General features: G+C 41.9%; 2 protein-coding genes across 5 annotated transcripts in view; both read right to left on the reverse strand.

Annotated features, from left to right (window-relative positions):
• The window catches only part of KCTD15 (potassium channel tetramerization domain containing 15), a 315,267-nt gene extending 314,379 nt beyond the window's left edge, over nt 1-888 (reverse strand). The window contains exon 1 of the mRNA XM_050922857.1: nt 868-888. The gene's annotated coding sequence lies outside the window, so the exon portion shown is untranslated. The remainder of the gene's footprint in view (nt 1-867) is intronic.
• The window catches only part of CHST8 (carbohydrate sulfotransferase 8), a 270,097-nt gene that overhangs the window by 205,746 nt on the left and 40,994 nt on the right, over nt 1-23,357 (reverse strand). For 2 of the 4 annotated variants that reach the window (XM_050922839.1, XM_050922837.1), the window contains exons 2-4: nt 11,687-11,743; nt 9,612-9,704; nt 868-1,095 (exon numbers count right to left, since the gene is read on the reverse strand). In XM_050922839.1, the coding sequence (XP_050778796.1) occupies nt 868-1,027 (160 nt within the window). In that variant the 5' untranslated portion in view covers nt 1,028-1,095; nt 9,612-9,704; nt 11,687-11,743. Of the gene's footprint in view, nt 1-867; nt 1,096-9,611; nt 9,705-11,686; nt 11,744-23,357 lie in introns of those variants that run through there. The other 2 variants (XM_050922838.1, XM_050922841.1) reach the window with 2 other exon arrangements.

The following is a 23,357-nucleotide window of genomic DNA, read 5'->3' on the forward strand; positions in this document are numbered from 1 at the left end:
GTAACCGAGGGCTTGTCTAAATGGCTCCGCAGTGCAGGCAACAGGGGTGTGAGCTGCAGCACATACTGAAGTATTGCTCTGTAACTTTCCCAGGTAGACCCTGCTAGTGCTAATTAAAACGTACCTACTTCACATTAACATGATTCCAACTGGTGGACTTTCTTGTTTTCAGTAACATGGGGCAGTTACAGAGAAACACTTCAGTGCATGCTGCAGCTCACCCCCCTCCACCCTGTAATCTGCCCTATGGGGCAATGTAGGCAAGCCCTTTATCAGCATGAATCCCATGCTTATCTCTGTGCATACCTGTCATCTGTCCCTCATTGTGAAGGACATCACTCATTTTAGTCCCAAAGTTACCTACTTTCCACAGAGATATGGACTCCTCAAAGTCTCATTGTTGAAAATGATTAGATCAGAAATAATGAATCATGACTTATTCACACTAAAGTACTGAATCGCACAACATTTTCAGTTTCTTGAGTGACTAATTTTCTTAGACTCAAAATGAGGGACACATCTCTCACAATGCACCCCACTGGGAAATGGCAGGTTGAGAGGCATGTATCTGTATGGGTGAAGTGAGTGGAGTTATTCTGGGTTTACACCAGTCTAACAGAGCAGAATTTGCCTCAACTCAGGATGACATCCTTGACAAAGCAAAAATTCTCACACAACCTAACATTCTTTACTGAGTCTGATTTTTAAGCAAGATTTATTTTGAGCAAATATTTAGTCCCACGGTTGGCCTGATAAAAATGAAATATTAGTCCTAGAGAACATTTATGCTCACATCACTTTTGTAATGTATGTAAAGAGTGTCAAAGATACAGGACAAAATTACTGGATAGAAATTGGAATGCTAACCTGGCGTCTGCTGATGAACTATATCTTCTGGATCCTGCAGATGAATGAAGACGACAAGCCCTGCTGCTCCAAACAGCAAGATGAAGGAGAACATACATGTCAGCCTCATAATTATTGTTCTCAAACCAATCCACTTTTGACCCAGGAAAATGAACAGCATGCAATCTCCAAGACACACTTTTCACTCATCGTCTCATCTTCTCAGCTGCCATTCCATTATAATACCATCTACAAGACATAAAAAATAACACACCCACATACAACATTTATTTTTCCATACCCCTTTGTAAAGACAGGTTGATTTTTTTTTTTTTTTGGAGAGCTAATAGTTGATCTACAGATCACCCCAGTGAATCTAATTGCATGTATCTGGTCAATTTCTTCCCCGTTAGTTTGTTTTTAATAAGGTATGTATCACTGTGTGTTTTCCTCTTGTTTAGAGGAAAATGTGGAATATAAAGAAAAAGGTATAATTTGGGGGAAATGATCATACAGTGGAATGTACTTGCACAGAAAACCCCTTTTAACAGCCTGTTTGCTCCAACTGAAGCATGTGTCACTTTTTATTTTTCATTTGTTAAACAATATGAAAACATAAAGGGTGACAATGTGGGGGTAATGATCGCATGAGTTGCATCTTGCACAGAAAGCATGGAGAGAATGACAGAAACAGTTTGCAGGTTTCTGCATCATTCAATAGGAAAATGATTTTTCTACAGCAGCCTGTGCTGTAGGCCAAATATGCATCCCACTTATAAATCTAGGTGGGCATATTGACCTAAGGAAGCTGTGTATCCTAAGGTAAGTAATGATTCAGGTGCTTGGGTCATCTTTAACTGGCTTGGACATAACACCCAGCTTGGACCTGGCTGGCATTGGCAGGACGGTGGACTATATGAACTACTAGCTCATCCCTTCTCTAAGATCTATGAGAGAGTGTATGGGCTCAGCTCTGCAAATACCAACTAACATCACCAGACAGGCACTGCGGTGGAACCCCCAAGGCAAGCAGAAAAGAGGCCGTCCAAGAAACACCTGGCGAAGCGACCTTCAGGCTGATAGCAAAAAAATGGGCTATACCTGGAACCAGCTAGAGCAAATGGCCCAGGATAGAGGACTCTGGAGATCTGTGGTTGGCGGCCCATACCCCGATTGGGGTGACGGGCATGAGTGAGTGTGAGTGATAGCACTTATCACCACGTAATCCCAGTGAAACTGGAATGGGGCTAGTCACACAAAACACAACAGCTGGTACTGAAGCCCCAATTCAGCAAAGCACGTAGGTAAAAGACTGAAATCAATGGTACTACTTGTGCTTGATGATAAGCACGAGATTAAGTGTCTTGTTATTTCAACACTTAGGCATCTGCAGGTTCAGACGCCATGATTCTGTCTATATAGATAGTTAAATAGTGGTGATATCTGGGTGAGACAGGGGTTGTAGCTTGGCGATTTACCTAAAATTTCAGCCAGAAAGACTAAATGGAAATGTTTACACCAAAACTATAAAAAAAAATGGGAGGGATGGGAGAGGAGGTCCAAAATAATGCTGCTGGCATGACTAAACTCCATGGACAGAGGACCAATACACTTGTGGTGTTATTTGTAGAATGGTCTTCAGCATTGGTATAGTTCTTAGAATACAGGAATAGAATCTTTCTTAGGAATGTTGTTTTAATTTTAGATTCCCATTGTATTATTTAGGGAGCATGTCATAACCAGTAATATTTTATCCTTTCCTGAGCCTGTTGGAGGCAGTTTAAGAGAACACACAGTTATCTCTATTAGGATTTACAACACAATGGTGTGCCTAAATCTGAGTTTTACAAATCCCATTTTGAGTAAAATGAGAAATCCTTTAGCAAATGCTGATTTCCAAAACAATTAGAATCTCATTTAAAGAAAAAGATAAATCTAGATCCAGCTCCATTTTTTTCTGATTTGTTTACAAGTTTTTATTCAAACTAAAAACAGAGTCGAAAGTCATAGAGGTCATCCCACCATTCCTGTGAATACACCTATCTTATTAATATTATTTAACAATTACATTATATCATGTATCCCAGAGGCCCTGTTCAGGATCAGGACTCCATCGAGTTACATCACACATTGTCCTCAATATGCAACGTTTAGTGAAAGCTACAAGCGACGTGCATATACTGAAGGGAAAATAGCCCCCTATGATTACTTTATCCCAATGAAGGTCTGTTAAATTCACCATAAGTGAATAAAGAGGGAGCCAGGGAAAAGGGAAAAAAAGAGTAAACCACCTCTTAACAAAAACACAAACCTCAAAAGGTTCTAAATTATGGATTTGGGCTTCTCCCATCTTTACTTTCCTGTAATTATTTTTTCACTCAGTTGACTTTAATTAACTTGCTGTAGGCTTGTAAGCTTGGTGAATGAGAAAATTTTTTATACATGGTAGCAAACTGGGGAGTTTGAGAGGGAGAGAAGAAAATCCCCCTGCTGAATGAAAAAGGTGTGAGTGCTAATCTTGGGGTGAGTGAGCTTGTTTGACTGTTTGGTTTTTGGCTGTTTGTGGTTTTTTTTTCTTTCAGGTTATTTTAAATTTATGGGGTCAGTTGGGATTGTGTGTTTGGGGACTGTCTGAGCCTTGTTTGATCATCTTTGATCAGTCAGTGATCACCCTTCCCCTATGTGATTCATGAGGGAGTCGGGCTGGCAAGGAGACGCCTTAAAAGCCAGGGCTAAGTGACCAAGGGGAGTCAGTGAACAGAAGAGTTCGTAAGAGGGAGTCATAATATAATTGCTATGGTTAGGAAAGGCTGCATCGCTAGTGCCAATGCTGCTCCTATCTCCTCCACCTGTATCCAGACAGAGAACCTGACCATGGATGCCTCTACCTAGATTCTGGTGTGGATTTGCAGAGACTGTGGCTGCATTTCCCACTCTCAGAAAGTCAGGATGGGGGGACCATCCAGTGTGAGAGGTGCCTGTTGGTGGAATCTCTTAGGAAGGAGGTGGGAGAGATACAGGTGGAGATGGTTAGGCTGAGGCGCATCTATGCCCATGAGGAATTCATTGAGAATATTCATATGGAGATGTCCAAGGCTGAGGAAGCTCTCCAGCTAGAGGAGATTGCTGTCACCTCCAAGGGAGGAGGATATGGCTCTGTCACAGGGAGGACACTGTCTGCTGATTGCTTCTGGCAGCAGGCGGTGCTTCACCTCTACTCCCAACCCACCCACCATAGTGGTGAAGAACAGTTATGCTGCCCTGGCAACAGGCAATGAGGGATTGCCCCCAAAAGGTGGAGAAGTCATGTACCCCCAAGGCTGGAAAGATTGTAGCTGACACTCCCAGGAGGAAATATAGGGTAGTGGTAGTTGGTGACTGTCTTCTGAGGGGGATGGAGGCACCCCTCTATCTCCCTGATGTGGCATCCCAGGAGGAATGCTGCCTGTCAGGGGCCCATATCCGATAAGTCACATAGGGATTGTCGAGGATCATCTGGCCCTCTGACTATTACCCCACACTGCTCATCCATGTGGACTTTAATGTTACTGTGAGGTATGACCGTGAGCAGATCAGAAGTGACTACAGGGCCCTGGGAGTAAGGGTGAAGGAGCTGGGGGCACAGGTGTTCTCTTTGATCCTTCTAGTCAAAGGTAGGGGCTCCGGCAGAGAAAGATAAATCCTGGAGGTGAATGCCTGACAGCAAGGTCATGGTGTTGCCAGGAAGGGTTTGACTTTCTTGATCAATGGGATGCAGTTCCAGGAAGAAGGACTGCTAAGTAGAGATGGGGTCCACCAATCAAGGAAGGGGAAGAGCATATTTGGATACAGACTGGCTAATTTAATGAGGAGGGCTTTAAATTAGGTTCAAAAGGGGCAGGAGACAAAAGACCACAGGTAAGTCAAAAACATGGAGTTCTGGGGAAAGCATGGGTTGCTGTAGCAGGGATAAGGGAGAGATGAGAGAATATAGAGGGGAAATCAAATCAGTATCTTAAATGTCAGTATACTAACACGAAAAGTATGGGGAATAGGAGTAATGGTCTCAAGTTGCAGTGGGGGAGGTTTAGGTTGGATATTAGGAAAAACTTTTTCACTAGGAGGGTGGTGAAGCACTGGAATGGGTTACCTAGGGAGGTGGTGAAATCTCCTTCCTTAGAGGTTTTTAAGGTCAGGCTTGACAAAGCCCTGGCTGGGATGATTTAGTTGGGAATTGGTCCTGCTTTGAGCAAGGGGTTGGACTAGATGACCTCCTGATGTCCCTTCCAATCCTGATATTCTATGATTCAATGATAAGCAGGAAGAACTAGAAATGCTAGTCAATAAACACAACTATGACATGGTTGGCATCACAGAGACTTGATGGGATAATACACATGACTGGTACACTGGTATAGAAAGGTACAGCTTGCTTAGGAAGGGCAGGCAGGGAAAAAAGGAAGGTGTTGCTTTATATATCAGAAATGTACACACCTGGACTAAGTTTGAGACAGAAATAGGAGACAGACCTGTTGAAAGTCTCTGGGTAAAGATAAAAGGGGTAAAAAACAAGGGTGATGTCATGGTAGGAGTCTACTGCAGACCACCTAACCAGGAAGAGAAGGTGGATGAGGCTTTTTATAAACAACTAACAAAATCATTCAAAGCACAGGACTTGATGGCGATGGGGGATTTCAACTACCGAGACATCTATTGGGAAAACAACACAGCAGGGTACAGATTATCCAACCAGTTCTTAGAATGTATTGGAGACAGTTTTTTATTTCAGTTTTTTATTTCAGAAGTTGGAGAAAATCAGTAGGGGAGAAGCTGTTCTAGATTTGATTTTGACCAATAGTGAAGAACTGGTGGAGAATTTGAAAGTGGAAGGCATCTTGGGTGAAAGTGATCATAAAACGATGAGAGTTCATGATTCTAAGGAATGGTAGGAGGGAAAACTTCACAATAAAGAAAATGGATTTCAAGAAGGCAGCCTTTAGCAGACTCAGGGAGCTGATAGGTAAGGTCCCATGGGAAGCAAGTCTAAGGGGAAAAACAGTTCAAGAAAGTTGGCAGTTTTTCAGTCACATTATTAAAGGCATAAGAACAAACCATCCTACTGCATCAGACAGATAGGAAGTATGGCAAGAAACCACCCTGGTTTAACTAGGAGATCTCAATGATTTAAAACTCAAAAAAGAATCCTCTAAAAAGTGGAAACTAAGTCACATTAAAAAATGACTATAAACAAATAACACAAGCATGTAGGGACAAACTTGGAAAGGCCAGGGCACAAAATGAGATTAACCTCGTTAGAGACATACAGAGTAACAAGCATGGGTGGCGGGTATAATAGGCCAGGGAAGGCGCTGCCGCCGCTGGACACCTGGGCCATGGTGGCCCCACCCCTTCCCCAAGGCCCCTGCAGCTACTGCTGCCTGCCTGCCCACTCTCCATCTCCATCCAGGTCCCCGCTGCTCACTATGTCACTCCTTCTTGGGGGCAGGGGAGTGATGCAGACATGGTGAGAAAGCGGTGGGCTTGGGGGTCTGGCAGGGAAGTGAGGTGGCCCAGACGGGCACTGGGGCAGTTTGGCCTGGTACTGGGGCTGGCCTGGTGCTCCAGGGATGGCTCGGCTCAGCTCGGCCCAGCCTGGCCCAGGGCCAGCCCGGCACTCGGGCAGGGGGGAGCGGTGCGATGCTGGGGCTAAACCGGCACTCAGACTTGGGGGGTGGGGGTGGATTGACCAGGTGCTGGGATCAGCCTGGTGCTCGGGAGGTGGGGCGGGGGCTGGCCTGGGGTGGGCAATCCAGGGCTTATCTGGTCATGGGGGGGCCCCTCAGGGCTCCTCTTGTTATGGGGGCTCCAGCCAGTGGGGGGTGGGGCCTCAGGCAGAAGGGGCAGGGCCGGCATGCTAACCTCCCCAAAGTGGGTGTCACCCACCACCCATTGTAACAAGCAAACATTCTACAAATACATTAGAAGCAAGAGGACGACCAAGGACAGGGTAGGCCCATTAATGGCGGGGGGGAATAAAAGAAAATGTGGAAATGCTAAATGACTTTAGTTTGTTTTCATCAAAATATTTAGTAGCAACTGGACATGTAACTTAATGCCAGTGAAAATTAGATAGGATCAGAGGCTAAAATAAGGAAAGAACAAGTTAAAAACTGCTTAAACACGTTAGATGTTTTCAAGTCACCAGGGCCTGATGAAATACATCCTAGAATACTCAAGGAGCTGATTGATGAGATATCTGAGCCATTAGCAATTATCTTCAAAAAGTCATAGAAGACGGGTGAGATTCCAGAGGACTGGAAAAGGGCAAATATAGTGCCCATTTATAAAAAGGGGAATAAGAACAACACGGGGGATTACAGACTCATCAACTTAACTTCTGTACCCAGAAAAATAATACAGCAGTTAATTAAGCAATCAATTTGCAAACATCGAGAAGATAATAAAGTGATAAGTAACAGTCAGCATGGATTTGTCAAAAACAAATTGTGTCAAACCAACCTGATAGGTTTCTTTGACAGGTAACAAGCCTTGTGGATAGGGAGGAAGTGATAGAGTGTATATCTTGACTTTTATTAAGGCTTTCAATACTGTCTCATATGACCGTCTCATAAACTAGAGAAATACAACCTAGATGGAGTTACTATTGGGTGGGTGCATAACTGGTTGGAAAATCGTTCCCAGAGAGTAGTTATCAGTGGTTCACAGTCAAGCTGGCAGGGCATATCAAGTCAGGTCCTACAGGGATCAGTTCTGTGTGTGGTTCTACTCAATATCTTCAGTGATTTAGATAATGGCATAGAGAGTACACTTATAAAGATTGTGGGCGATACCAAGCTGGGTGGGGTTGAAAGTGTTTTGGAGGATAGGATTAAAATTCAAAATGACCTGGATAAAGTGGAGAAATGGTCTGAAGTAAATATGATGAAATTCAGTAAGGACAAATGCAAAGTACTCAATTTAGGAAGGAACAATCAGTTGCACATGTACAGAATGGGAAATGACTGCTTAGGAAGGAGTACTGCAGAAAAGGACCTGGGGGTCATAGTGGATCACAAGCTAAATATGAGTCAACAGTGCAAACATGACCTATGAGGGAAGATTGAAACAATTGAGTTTGTTTAGTCTGGAGAAGAGAGGACTGAGGGGGGACATGATAACGGTTTTCAAGTCCACAAAAAGTTGTTACAAGAACAAGGGAGAAAAATTGTTCTTCACCTCTGAGGATAGGACAAGAAGCAATGGTCTTAAATTGCAGTAAAGACAGTTTAGGTTGGACATTAGAAAAAACTTCCTGTCAGGGTGGTCAAGCACCGAAATAAATTGCCTAGGGAGGTTGTGTAATCTCCATCATTGGGGATTTTTAAGAGCAGGTTAGACAAACACCTGTCTGGAATGGTCTAGTTAATACTTAATCCTGCCTTGAGTGCAGGGGACTGGATGGGAAGACCTCTCGAGGTCCCTTCCAGTCCTACGATTCTATCGTTCTATGCTCGACATGCATTCCCCAAGCCTTTCTAAATCCAGTGCTTCAGTTGCGGAAGCACAAACTCTAAAACCAGTTATACACACAAATGAAATATACTTGTTGGAAAAACACCAAGGAGAGATTATTAAAAGACTCTAATCATCTGTCATTTGTAAACTGGTCAATAAGTTAAAATCAGTATTGGGACTATACAGTATTATTGCAGCTGCAGTGGATAAGGCTGCGTGAAGTTTGCCATTCTAACTTCCATTGCCAAGCTGACCATAACTTTCTAGACAACACAGGAATTCTATCTAAGAAAGTGGCTCACTCAGAACTTGCAAAAATGCAGTGAAATATATGTAATTTATACTCTCACTACACTTTTTCTGATGGCTAAACCCCTTTCTCCCAATCAAGTTTGTATATGGTTGCCCTGTCACAATAAAATGCCTCCCCTCCCTGCATGGGAAGGTCAGCACCAGCACTGTATATTGCTAATGCCTATGCATTGGAAAGTATCTTGGGAAGGGTTGAAGGTGTGAGAGTGGAGTGGAAGTTTCCTTTGCAGGTTAGAAGAGGCCAAAGGGAGAGGAAGGGAGAAAGAAATGGGTTAACTCAATGATCCAGTTAGGCCCAAAGATAAGGAACGAAACTGCAGCCCAAGGCCAGCGCACACAAACAAGCTGTCTGCTGCCAAACAGCCAGAAGCCTGTATGTCAACCCTGGCCAGCCGTGAGAAAGGAGAACTAAGCCAGACAGAACTGAAGGTGTTGCAAAACTAGTAAGATTGCAAAGGTCAGTGAGTTAAAAAACAACAGTCTCGTGACCCTGAAACCAGAGTGTTTTGGAAAAATTAAGGGAGCAGTGGAAGGCCAGTTCAGACTGGTACTGAGAGCACGAGCGACGAGGGTCCCTGGACGAAAACATCCCTGGAAGAACCCAGGGCTTAAAAACCTCCCGAGAACTGAAGCAAGTTGAAGATTTACAGCAAACCCTAGATGACCTGTGCACAAGGCAAAACTCTTGGCTACCCTTCCCGCCCTCTTCTTCTTACATTACACCCATTGTGCCTGTGTACGTATAAAAGTGGGTTAGGGCTTGGGCACTAACACTTTCTTCCTCCCTCTGAGTGACGTGGGGCGCGCCCAGCACTCACTGCTGTTATTTGGTTAATAAAGCTTTAAACTTAGTCACTTAGTGTGCTCCTTCATCTCCTCCCCTAAAGATCCTGCGGCTTCAGCCTGATCACCTGAAGCCCCAGGCAGATTGGTAACATAAATCTGTCACAGCCCCTCACCGTGGTATCTGAGCAGTCTGTCCTTGAAAGCAGTAGGAGTATGTGCATATGATGATAATTAGCCTTCCTGACATTCATTAATTGCCATAACACCTGTGAGGAAGGTAAGTATTAGTATTATATTAGGGGAAAGGTGTTATTGTATCATTAAAAAACAAACATTTAAAGAAAGGTGTGTTGTGGTTGGAGGTAAAAACATGAACTATGATTGCATGAATATTTTAGCAGAATTTTCAGACATCAAACCCTTTATTTACAAAGATACAAGTAAACTTAATTCCTTCATGCTCCCAGATGAATTGAAAGCAAATTAGAATGGCAGAAATGACACTGCAAAGTAACATGATGGGAAAGCCATATTGCATTAGCTGTTTTACTGGAGATGAACTAGTTTAGTATAACTGAAGAGTGAGATGCTGCTGAAAATTAGTTACCTGCAGTGTGTCACACAAAGTGTTAGGTCACAGAGGGAGGGCCTCAGTGTCTTTTGACAGACAGCAGTTTTCATTTTAAATGAAAATTGAAATGAACATTTTACTGAAAGTGCCTGGAAGGAGTGCCACTGAATTGGAGTTGTGCTTTTCAGCAACCATCTTCTGGAATCTTACGGACTGAACATATTACTGTGAATGAGCTGACATTACAATAGTGTGTCAATCCAAGAAATACAAAAAGAGACAGTTTGTTGAAAACTGCTGTGAAAAGACAAATGTTTCTTTTGCTTTAAATTCTTTGGCAGAAAGGCATAAGCCAACCTACATTCACATGCCTGATAACATGGGTTTGCTCACTGATTCAGGATTATTGCTTTCCCCCCCCAGCCCTCTTGTTTATCCACCAAGAAATCTGACACTTCATGAAGAATGAAGTTGGTACCTGTGCGAACTAGGCTTCTGCCTGTGATCTAATTCTTCAGGTAGAAGCCTAGGAACTGCCATTCTGACCAGTGGTCCATCTAGAGCAGTGTCTTGTCACTGACAGTGATCAGTATTAGTTGCTTCACAGGGAGATGGAGGAAACCCTGCTACAGACAGTCATAGCATAACATAAGCCAGCCTCTAACTAAAGGTGGAAGGAACTTTCCTTGTGGCCATGTTTGGGCACATCCAGTATCACTGACGTAACGTTTTGGAAAATATACCTGAAGTGACATGACTTAACCAGCAATACAAACAATTGTTTTCCAAGGGCTCCATCACTCACAGAGAAAGCGGGGGCCTAAGGAACATTCTTTACTCCCTTGTGTGGGCTACTCCAATTGTCAGACCCTGAGTACTGGGGAACAGTAGCTGCCAAAGGCTACTACCCCATCTCTTGTGCAGATTGGTGGGGTAGGGAGTGGGCACAGCCATGGCTCCTCTCCACCCCCTTACTGGTTTGGTCGGCCCAGCTGAGCCAGAGTGGAATGTGAAGTAAACTGTTCTAGGGAAACGGCTGCTGCAGCTTACTTCCCCTAAAGAGGAAAGGTGACTCAAAATCAGACTGTGACTCTAAGGCTTTGCTGTGCTCCTTGGACAGTGCAGCAACGCACTGGCCCTTGCTCAGGCTGGATTGCAGGATGCCTGTCCAGCCCCAAGTGAAGAAATAGACTAGTGTTGATATCTGGTTGATATTAGCGCATATATCAGCAAGTCAAGGAAATGCTCAAATTGTTTACAAACACTTACTGATTACTAAATTAGACAATTACAAATCACACAGAAAGCAATGTAAATGTCTAGTTCACATGCACAACATAAACTTCATTCTTCATGCCACGTGAGCTGCTGTAGCTTGAACCAAATCCTCTGGTTGACAGCAGGCTCCAAACATAGAGGAGTCAAAGCCTCACAGCTTTATTCAAACAGCTGCAATAGCATGTAAGTATCTGCATCTTTCCCGGGCTGGGACTGATGTTTACTCTACAAGATACACCATATTCTATTGCATGAGCACGTGTATCTTTGTCCTGTTTGTTCTTGCTCCTCTTATCTTTCCTGCGTGCAGAAGTGTGGGTACCTATTATTGAATATCACACTCCCCAATTTAAAGCTGCACGCTAGGAACATTTTAAAGTAGTAGCTGAGGACACTCACCTAGTCAAATTGATCCCCAGTGCTAGTCCAGAGATGTATTTTTATAATGTGTGACATCTATAACGAAATCAGGAAATGAAAACAAAACAGTGGAAACATACTAAGGAGGTGGGCAGCCGAGTTGGAAGATGATGTTTGGGGTTGGGAAGTTATTGTAGGACGTCTGTGTCTCCTCTTGAATGCTGTGCAGGTGGTGTGGGCCTGAGTGGCACCCAAGTTGCATGTTTTATTAAAATCATTTTATTTCAGTTCTGTATCCTGGTTAAAGACTAGGATAGGCATGGTGAATTAATAAGGGAATGTGAGGAAGAGAAAGAAACTGCTATTACTACTAGAGTATCATCATTACTAGGCACACCAGCTTGGAGAGGGAGAGGGAATTCTGCCTTTGATACCTGAGGTTAAGCCAGACTCCTTTATCTCAGACTGCTTCCAGGGCACCAAGTCCTCCCATCTTCCAGGTATCCACTCTCTGCTTTACACCTGACCTGCAGTGTCTATTAGACTTGCCATGACACTCATCTAAGAAGAGGGATGTACAAACATTATCTCTCTCCACTATATGTATTCTCTGCTAAGGCTGGATTTCAAACACAGATATTGAATCAGACGGGAAGAGATTACAAATCTCTCATTTGCTCGCTGTCACCTTTTCCTTTGAGGTTAAGAAACAAAAATTAAACCCAATCATTAAGGCCGAAGTTCTTTACCTTCTGTAGCATGGAGAGAAAGGGGAAAACCATTAGTCCCCTTGGTGAGTGCCTTTCCACACACCAAGAGTGCATCTTTGGGTAGTAACTTGCCACACACCCTTCTCTTCTTGCCCATGCATTTACTACATATTCTGATGAAAACTTTTATTTCAAAATTTCTCAGAGAAAAAAAATTGTTTCCAGTTGACACTTCAAAACAAAAGAGGTTTTATTTTGACTTAAAATGTTGTTTCATTGTTTTTTGAAACCACAAAATCAAAAAACAAACAGAAAATAAACAACCTGTTGTGTTAAGTGAAAAGGAAATGAACATTTTCAGTTTGAAATTTCTCCCTGGAAAACTAAATTTTTTTGCCTGAAAATTTTCAATTCAAGATTTTTCATTCAACATTTCTTGTGGGGAAAATGGTTTTCTTATCAGCTGTATGACAGGGAAAGTACATAATGGGCCTTGAAATTGGGGCTTGCACTGACTCTGGAAACCTATGGAAGTCATAAGTGGTCTATCCAGGTTGTACCAAGAAGTCACTGCTCACTGTAATGAATGGGGGTTACACCTCTCCCATCACTCTAAAATTCCAGTGTTGAGGATCGTTACACCTGCCATAGAACACTACAGGGCACTTATTTTTTAACAAAGTATTTTTGATTTAGTCTCTCATCACAATATGGCTTAGGTACAGACATTCTAATTCGCCTGGTCAGCTCTGTTGGCCATTATAACCAACCTAGCAGTTGGAATTCGAGGAGAGAAAGAGAGAGCGAGCTTACCTGTCTTGCCTATTTTATGATTTTATTCATCCTTCTTTTACTCTCTCAGCTTTGCCAAGAGTCACTTGAGCAGGTACAAATTGAGGTTCCAATGAACTGGAATTCGTGACTGTAGTTGATGATCTGGTACCCATTTCTCTGTGCAGCTAGAGGTGCTGCTAGGTCTCAGTGAAATTGCTGACCTGACCACATATATTATGTGCCACCCATAAGATGTCTTCAATGTTATTTTAAATAGTGCAGAACCTATTGACTTTTACTGGCTCTGTTCTCCAGTTATTTATGCCGTTACGCATCTTGACTTTCTCAGTCTCTTAAAAGCCAAACATTCCAATTATGCAAAATGGGTGTTTCTGCCATTATGAAAATTCTGTGCTTTACAGGGGCTTCTTTTAACATGCATTAGGGCAAATCCACACAACAGCAATAAAAATCATAACTGTGCTAGAAGGCAGTTATTTGGATTTCTCCTATTCTTGTGGAAACCCTGAGTTTGTCAAAGATCAGGGTCAAATTCTGTTACACCTGAGCAGCCTCTTCCCATCAGTTTTAGAGCTGTCCCTAGATATTATAATAGGTGTATTCATCCAAGTTTGAACTCACTGCTCAGGTCTGACATAACTATATCAGGTGACAAAATTGTTATACAGGATTGGAACTGAAGAGCAAGGTGTCAACACTTGAAGCACACAAAACCCGCCTATCCAATTCCCATCACATATTGCAACAAGAAGCAGGCATTTCTGATTTCTGCCTTTGTATATTATTAAAGCTAAAAAAGGCACAGCACTCAGTAAACAACCCAAATAATCCTTTTCAAAGTCAGAAAAAATTTCTTCTCTAAGTTTCAGGGTGCAAATTACTGCAGGAGCCATGTGTTACTAATCTCAAAACTACACAATGTCATTAACAAGTTAACACACAGTTTCTCAAAGAACATTTGTAGCCCCCTCCCCCCCCAAAAAAATCTCTAAAGCATTTTAAATTTGAAATGAAAAAAGCCTTCTTTACTTTGTTTCAAATTAACATCTCACCGGAGCCATATAATGACAGCGTAAATAGTGATTTTTTTCAGCCTTCTGTCTTCCTTCAGCACCAGAATAGCAATGATGCAAATACTCTAATTCAGACGCTTAGACTACTTGGTTCAAGCAAAGCCTCTCTCCCATACTGGGTTTGGCAGCATAATTTAAAGGACATTGTCCCACTTACAGTATTGCAGAAGCGTGTCCTGAATGTGATAAGGCTCAGTTCTAAAAGCTAGTCGAAATGCTCTGAAATTTCCCAAGCTCACAATGGTAAGTCAGTGACCAGTCAGAAAGAGACAATTACAAATTGGGAAGCCATTGCCCACTCTGCCCAGTTGGACGTTTAAACAAAGATCAAGTTTTCAGGAGTGTTTTTTGTGGATTCTCAGGGCCATGATTCCAGCTCAAACACAGAATTGTATTTCACTGAGATACCCCCTTCACCTGATTACCAACCACACAAAAGAAGATCCAGGCTTTAACCTGCCCCGAAACAATGGTCAGCACTGAACCATTTCAGAATATTACAAGGTAGGTGCTGTTGTCTCTTATGTCTCTGGAAGATGAAAGACAACTTGTGACTCTGGACATCAGTTGCGAACTATGGACCTTATTGTAAATCAGTGCCCACTTTGATCACTTGTTGGTGGCATCTTAGACTTACATCAAGTCACTTCCAAAACTACTCCCTGGCTCACTTATCTGGCCTTGGTTATTTGGATGTTGCTAATCACTTCTCTTGCCATGGAAAAGACAACCCCTTTCACCACCTCCTGTAAATGTGCTTCAGGCCTCCCCTGCAGAAATCTGAAAGCTCCAACTCAAAATTCCCCCAGCAAGTATGCTTGGGATGGAGGAAGCTGGACCTGTTCCCTTCCCCGCGTAGATATCCAAGGTTTAGGAGGCCAATATGCCTCCCCTCCAAGATGTCAGTGCTGTGTACACAGAGATGGAGGAATGGGATTTTTGTAGGGGCTGTGGAGACGAGGGAAGGGGAGAATGAAGCAGGGGCACAAGGCTGCTGAGGTCCTTCATACATGTGGATTCAAATAATTTGCTCTTAACTGATGGATAAATATCAAAATCAAATTCCAAACCTCCTGACATCACTAGATTTTGTCTGTGTATTTACAATAGTGATTTTGCAACACTGGGGGTGAGAGTTGAGGGATTTTGTGTATGGTTTGTTTTGTTACAATGGTGCTGGTTTGCTGCGTGCCCTTATATAATTTTGCTCCTTAAGCTGGGGTTTGCATTTTTTAAATTGTATCCCTTTGTTCTAGAAGCAAACATTATTTTAAAGTAGCGAATAACAATTCTGTTTGTGAGTCACAAAGAAACAGGTGAAAAATCGGAACTGTAAAATACTCCATGTTCCTGTAGGCTGTGAGTCCAACCCCCATCAAAACCAGAGGTGATTTTAATTCTGCACTTGAGAAAACAAAACACAACAACAGAGCTTTTGCGAAAGCAAAGGAAAAACCATCTCTGGCTCATCCATGCTCTCGTTCATTGTGATGCTACTATGGTAACTTCAGGAAAAAAAGAAAACAGCCTTCATAACTTGAAATGGGAGCATTGTGTTGTGTGGCAGCTGAGTCGCTTTCTTTATTAACCCAAGCAACTTTCATAACAGTGTACATCTGGCTATTTTATCTTAATATTAGTCCTTTTAATCTTTCTAGCCACGATGACTAATTTGTTTCTTACTGAAACATTTCAAATACTTCCTTCCTAATAGGAATGATCTCCATCTGTTTTGTCAAGGTACTTGCTCACTTCCTCTAGAAATATTTCTTAGGGATAAGTTATTTCCCTTGATATGGGCAGTCAAAATGAAGCAGCTAATTCAAAAGACAATTATAATATAAGTAGAGCTGGTTGGAAAATTTGTTCTTGCTAAATTCCTGTTAACATTTTTTCAGTTAAAATATTTGTTTCCCACAGGAGATTCAAAACAAATTCAAACAAATATTTTCATTTTGTTCTGAAGTGTCATAAAATAAAATGAAAAATTTTGGTTTTGACCTACAATGTAATTTTGGTTGTTTTTCGAGGCTGAAAATTACTGGTGATTTTTTTTATTTTTGGATTTTTCTGGATTTCTACACACACACACACTTTCTCTTTCTTGCTGTCTCTCAATTTTTTAATGTTTGGACAACAGTGTAAAAAAAAGAAAAAGGTGTGAAAAGTGGATCCAGTGGGGGAAAGGAAGAGGGACAGAGGTGGAAGTCAAAAAGGGAAATGAAAGAGGGGCGGACAAATCTGAAAACGAAAAACGGAAAGGTTCCGTTTCAAAAAATTAAATTGAAATGACTTTTTCATTTAATAATTTCCATTCATAGGAAACTGTTTTTAATTTTCTCATAAAAAATGAGAGAAAAAAGTATACATCGACCTTTTCCTGTTCCTTACCACATTTTCTGATGGAGAGAAGATTTTGGTTGAAAAAATTTGAGCCACTCTAACTATAAGAGCACTGGAAGCAGCATGTCCTCTTAGGGTATGTCTACACAGTCAGAGGCAAGGAGCCTCTCAGCCCCAGTTGGGAGCTCACGTAGCTAGCACTCTGAAAATCGCTGTGTAGACAGCACTTTGAAGTTGCAGCTTGGGCTGTTGCTGAGGCTCTGAAGCCTAGGGAGGGGGTCTCTGAGCCTCCCAGCCGGAGCCACAACTTCAAAGCTCTGCCTGCACAGCGATTTTTAGAGTACTAGTGCGAGCCCCACTAGCTGAAGTCTGTTGAGCTGGGCTGAGAGACTTGCTGACGTGAGCTGTATAGATATAATCTTAATTTTCATTCATCACCTCCTCACTGGTCATTCAGAAACCAGAGAGTTTCTAAACTCTGGAGAACTCTTATAGTGCTAAGAGCAGAGCAGTGCAATTGAAACGTATGTACAGACAAGCCCATCTGTGGTCCTGGGCCTGAACTATATTCCCTATTCTCCAGTTACAGGAGGGAGCTGGCCCTGTAAGATTATGTCTACACTGAACCTTGGAGGTATGATTCCCAGTACAGACAGACGCTGTGTTTTAGCACACTAAAAATAGCAGTCTGGATGCTGCAGCACAGCTAGCGGTTCAAGCCAGCTACCTTTACTCGGACCCAGGAGGTTGGATGGACTCGGACTTGTGCAGCTTACCTGAGCTGTCACCTATGCCACAGTGTCCACAATGCTATTTTTAGTGCACTAGCTGGAGCTGGGCTACTGTGAGTCTGTCTCTCTACACTGGGAATCTTACCTCCCAGCTGCAGTGTAGACATAACCTAAGAGGGTTCTGCCCTCTCCTGTGAGATGATCTCTGCCAAACACAAAGAGACTCTGAGACTTGTAGTCCAGCAACTCTGGGAACTGTAGGTAGCTAACAAAGTATACTGGATAAAGAAAATAGCTTGATTTCCTCAGTCTAGGAATGATCAGAGAGAAGGGTGGAATCTGCCATGGGTCTCTCTACCAAGAGGGACATCAGGCAAAATCAGCGCACCTACGCTTCTCAAGGGAAAGGTGTTAAGGAATAACTTGCCAAAGAAGCTTCAGAGGAAGTCTTGAAAGGCTGTATACAAAGAACCATTTGGGCATTGTGACTGAAAGGAAATTAACCCCTGGGGAAAGGGCAGAAGGTCTCCTGATGACCCGCTTGTAGCCCCAAGAATCTGTGGGTTGTTTTTTTTTTTAAATTTTCTTTCTCTGTTTTGTTCTCTGTTCAATCTGGAAGAGGAGTTTGATTTATCTGGAGTGCTAAAACTCACCCAGCCAATGGGGATACTGAAACAGCCCAAATCAGATGCTGGGAAGTTCAGTGGCACCCTCCCAACATAGAAATGCTATCATGGACATTATACCCACACAGTTACAGACATTGATATTTTGCTCTAGTCAGTAATGGAACCAGGATGGCATCCAATTGTTCCTGTACTGAGAAGAGGTTGGTTGGAACAGTAGCCTGGGCCCAGAATGAGCAATGCAGTTCTTGAATTACCTGGGATCTTTCTCTCTGAAACCTGTTTTAAAATATTGGTAAAGTGGGAGAATTTTACCACTTGATTTGTTGTTATTAAATTCTTTTCAAGCATGTTTTGTCAGATTTAATAATAAAAACACATACAAAATAATGCAACCATCTGTCAGCATACTTGCTTTTGTGTTGATAATACTGGAGAGACCATTACACATCACCTGAAAAGTTCCCTTTGTTACACCGATACAGAGTAAAAACTGATGTCAAATCAACATTAGACACTGTTATGTAACTGCAGCTCTTCCTGACTTCCTATATCTGCTGAGCTACAGGTAGTCTAGAAACACTTATGCAGATGTGTCTGGTACTGTTCTGGAAGATAGATCCCTATTTTGTCAAAGGAGTTAATGATGTGACCGAGTCTTGCTGGTGAGGGGAAAGAGACTCAAGGGTAAAAGGAGTTTTTCCTCCACCTGTATCAAGGAATTGACTGAGACATTGTGGGACATTTGCCAGGGCTAATAAGAGCTTTAACTGCAGCAAGTGCTAACGTTACGGTAACAAAATTGGAGCTTCATTATAACCCTCTCTTTTGACATGTACATCAATATCTTAAACAGGATTCTTCTCAGCGCAAATGTTCCATCCCAGCTCTTGGCTTAGGCTACGTCTTCACTACCCGCCGTATTGGCGGGTAGCAATCGATTGCTCGGGGATCGATATATCGCGTCTCATCTAGATGCAATATATTGATCCCCGAACATGCTTATATCGATTCCGGAACTCCACCAATCCGAACGGAGTTGCGGAGTCGACATGGGGAGCCATGGACATCGATCCCACGCCGTGAGGACGGTGAGTAATTCGATCTTAGATACTTCGACTTCAGCTACGTTATTCACATAGCTGAAGTTGCGTATCTGAGATCAATTTTCCCCCGTAGTGTAGACCAGCCCTTAGAATTGAACATCTTTAAATTTGAGCAAAGTCTTGTCTGCCCTTCTCAAGTTGTGAAGGACCATATACTTTTCCAAAGGCAGGGACATTCTCACTCAGACAAATCAAAATGGCTGAACTTTACAATATGACATTTTCAGATTGGCTTGTCTGCACTTAACACAAAAAGTGAGAGTCTATGATACACCCCTAGAAGGCACAGCCCGGGGAAAGGGGGGACTATGGTGGCTTAAAGTCATTTTTGTGCTCTCCGCATCCTGGCTGCTCTGGGGGCGGGAAGAGGGCCCTGGCATAATCTGGACCTGCGCTGAAGGCTGTTGATTATAGCAGCCTCCTGAGGGTGCCCTATGTAGCAGTGTTGTGCAGAATTCCACAGTCCTGCATGCTGCAGCTTTGCCCTGCAGGGCAAGTTTTAAGGGCAGGACAAGCAAGGCAGTTGCCCCGGATGTCAATTTCTGGGGGTGCCACATCACAGTGCCACTCTGCATTTTGTTTTTTGCTCCACTGATCTGATTGGCCAGACAAGGGGGTGGGGGGCACTGAAAATGCCTGGAGCTGACCCTGCTGCCCTGACACACATCTCCTGCCCTAGCCCTACCACCAAATTGTCCCCTGTTCCAAGACTTGTTAAGGGGTCCTGAGAAGGCAACCTTATGGCTGTCTTCTACAGTTCCTGTGCTGGAGGAATTCTCCCCTGGCCAGAACCAGGGCTTCTTTACGTGTCTATTTCTGTGGTGCTTTTTAAATGTACGTTATTAAATTAACATTCATGAGCCTGCTCCTGCAAAGCCTTGCCCTCTCTTGTGTGTGTAGGATGACTGAGCTTAACAGATAGCAAGGAACTTAATTACTAAAAATAACACTAGGGGAAATTATTTTAAAGAAAACTTGACTTTTTTAATATTTCTTGTTTTCAAGTTTTAATTAAGCATTTGCTGTATACTAGAATAGTATATTTACTCTTAATGTTACGTTTGTGTTACATTTGTGAGTATTAAATACATCCCTTTCAACTGTAATACAGAGCACCTGACATGTAGCTGAGTATTTTTACAACAGCAGAATACAATTAATTCATAAGAACAACAGCTAAAAGAACTCATGGTGACAGAAAAGGGAAAATAGGGTAAACATAACCTTTGTCTAGGGAACAATCATACAATTCATGGAGTGACCTTGAAACACAGTTCATGCTGGTTAAGAGTTTGTACCAGACATTTATTATGGGGGTTGGGAGGTGCTACTGCAAGGAATGAAATCTACATTCACTACTAAAATACAAACAGTTACATTCAGGGTCTGATTCAGGCCCATTGAAGTTCATGTGAGTCAATGGGAGCCTTTCTATGCAATTCCCATTCAGTAGGCTCTGGATCAGGCTCAAACAAAGCAAGGTTATGAATGTGAATGAGTTGCCTAAATACCTTTGAGGATCTGGGTCTTTGCCACTAACGTGCTGATTCTCTTATAAATAGAATCTAAATGAAATTTGTCTTAGGTACTCATATAACCACCATCACCATAGTATCTGAGTGCCTCACAATCTAGAATGCATTTATCTTTCCCTGGTGAGAAAATGAAATGCTATTATCTCCATTTTACAGATGAGTAACTGAGGCACAAGGTCACACTGGAAGTCTGGTCAAACAGAGCAACTGAATGCCAGTGTCTTAGGGTATATCTACACTGCAATAAAACATCTTTTGCTGGCTCATGTCAGCTCGGGCTGAGGGGCTATAAAACTGCAGTGTTGACATTTGAGTTTGGTCTGGAGTCCAGGGTCTGGGATGTGGGAGAGTGAGGAGGGTCCCAGAGCCTGGGCTCCGCCCAAGCTCAATTGCCTACACTGCAATTTTATAGCCCTGCAGCCCAATCCCCACAAGCCTGAGTCCCCTGACATGGGCCAGCAACAAGTGTTTAACTGCAGTGGAGAATACCCTTAAGTCCAAGACTAGTACCTGAACCACTGAACCTTCTATCACCTGATTCTCTTTTATAGTTCTGTATGAGAATCTGTACAAAGATTTGTCTGCTTTAAAAAATAAATAAATAAATAAAAATAAAAGCATACGCTGTGAAATACTAGCTCCACTGAAGTCAATGGCAAAACTCCCATTAACTCCACTGGAGTCAGGATTTCACTGTACAGTCTAAATTCAAAGACGCTTTAAGGGTATCAAACAAACAAGTAAATGTTATTCAAAAGGAAATGTGAAATAGAAGGACACTAATTTCAGTGTGCTAAGCATAATGGGGAACTGTGATTGCCGGAGCCTGTCAGACATAGGCACCTCCTGCAAGTAGCTGAGTACCCTCAGCTCCTGTTGAAATGAAGAGATGCTAAATGTCCTTCATTTTGCCTAAAGTTTGGAGAAGATGTGGTTCATTTTTGTGCAACTGTACATAGCCTGGGGTTTTGGGTCTTCCTTGAAAAACATTTTCTATCTCTTTTGTATTTTAGTTTTCTGCTATATTTTCTTACACCCATTCATAACCCATGGATTTCAATGAGCAGATATGCTCCTAAAGTTCTTATGTAGTTTTTGAGTGTATGTTTTGTTTTGTTTGATTTCATTTTTACACACCCTTTTGGATGGATAAAATGTAAATATCTGAAGCTTTGGTTGTATCAGTAGCATCAAGCTCTTTGGGCAGGGCATATCTCTGCTATAAGCCTGTACAACAGAGCTGATCAAAAATATTTCATCAAAACTTTTTTTTCCCTCCTGATGGAAAATGGCATTTTGAATAATTGGAAATGTTTGTAAGAATTTCTATGTTCATCAAAAACGTTCAGGGTTCTTTTAAAAAGATTTTTAATTATTTTTTGAAGAAAATAACATTTATTACCCATTTCCCCCTAGCAGTGTTATGTACAGCCCTTGGTGAAAGTGGCCAGGGGCTTCCTGGTGCTATTATAATATAAATTATAAATAACTGTTTCCTCTTCTATTATTTATTATGTCAATCAATGAGAATGGGGTCAAATCCTGATCCCGTTACACTCAATTTTGCCACTGACTTCAGTGGGTCTAGAAATTGGCATAAATTGACATTTTAAAAAAGATACATGTTGATCTATCACAAAGGTCCACATAAAGCAGGTCCACTGGTCATTTAGAAAATGATGCCTGCCCACCCAAACCTTAGTGGCAGGAAAAAACCTACAATGTTTACTTTTGATCACTGACGCTTCTTGGGTTACCCAGCAGAGCTTTACGGTTTCATCATACATTTTATAAGCTAAGTATTTTGCAGTGTAGCAGATCAAAAGATTCACATTTGTAAACTACTATGCAATTTCTGCTATACATGCTGAGAGACACCCCTCCTGCCACCGAATCTCAAGAATTAACCTTTGCTAATGTGTATGTGAACTTAGCCATTATGAACTCTCCCAGAACTAAAGAAATTGGCAGGCACCCATTGTAAATATTGTATGAAACTATTCAATTTTAAAATCAAGACCTTAAAAACTAAAATAGTTACTGACCTTTTAGCTCATGTATAATTAAAACAGGTTCTAATGTTGTGCATATAAATAATAGATAGCTATTTTCTCAGATCAATGCCTTCTCCTGTTTCTTATAAAACATTTTTAAGTAAAATTACTCTGCCTTTAAGTTTAATAGGAAAATTTGATGTGCTAGCAACTACTGGTTGATCTTTATACATTTTTCAATTGCAAATTGCACTTTAAAAATGCAAACAATTATTAATATTGATTTGGACTAAAACAATATTGAATTTCAATATATTTCTGGCTCTTTTATGAATTACCCTGCACAGCCAGAGTGATTATGATGAAAGAGTATTTGCACGCTCAATTTCTTTTCAGCAAGAAACCTTGAAGAGTGCTAGTTGTGTTCATGCTGATAATGATAAACCCATATATTCAAGAAAATAAGACTATTTTAAAAGTTCTCAGCTGCAGCATAATAAATTAACATTTCATTCAATATATAGAGCCCCTATATCATACGAGCTGAACTTTTGCTGCTGGTTTTCTAACAAATATTTGATAATTTAGTTACACTACAAACCTCTGCTACAAACCTGCATTTTGGTCATGCATCAAAGGCAATTATAAAATCTTTCAATCCTACATTGCAGTTTCCTAACACTAAGTACAGTGCAGAATAGATTCATGCCCTAGAATGTTGTAATATGTCAAGTTATTTAAATTCCATTATGGTGTAGGTTTCTGTTTCATAGTCGTACTTTTGAACAGCTTTATTG

The sequence above is a fragment of the Gopherus flavomarginatus genome, chromosome 14, assembly GCF_025201925.1.
Source record: "Gopherus flavomarginatus isolate rGopFla2 chromosome 14, rGopFla2.mat.asm, whole genome shotgun sequence".
NCBI lineage: Eukaryota > Metazoa > Chordata > Testudines > Testudinidae > Gopherus > Gopherus flavomarginatus.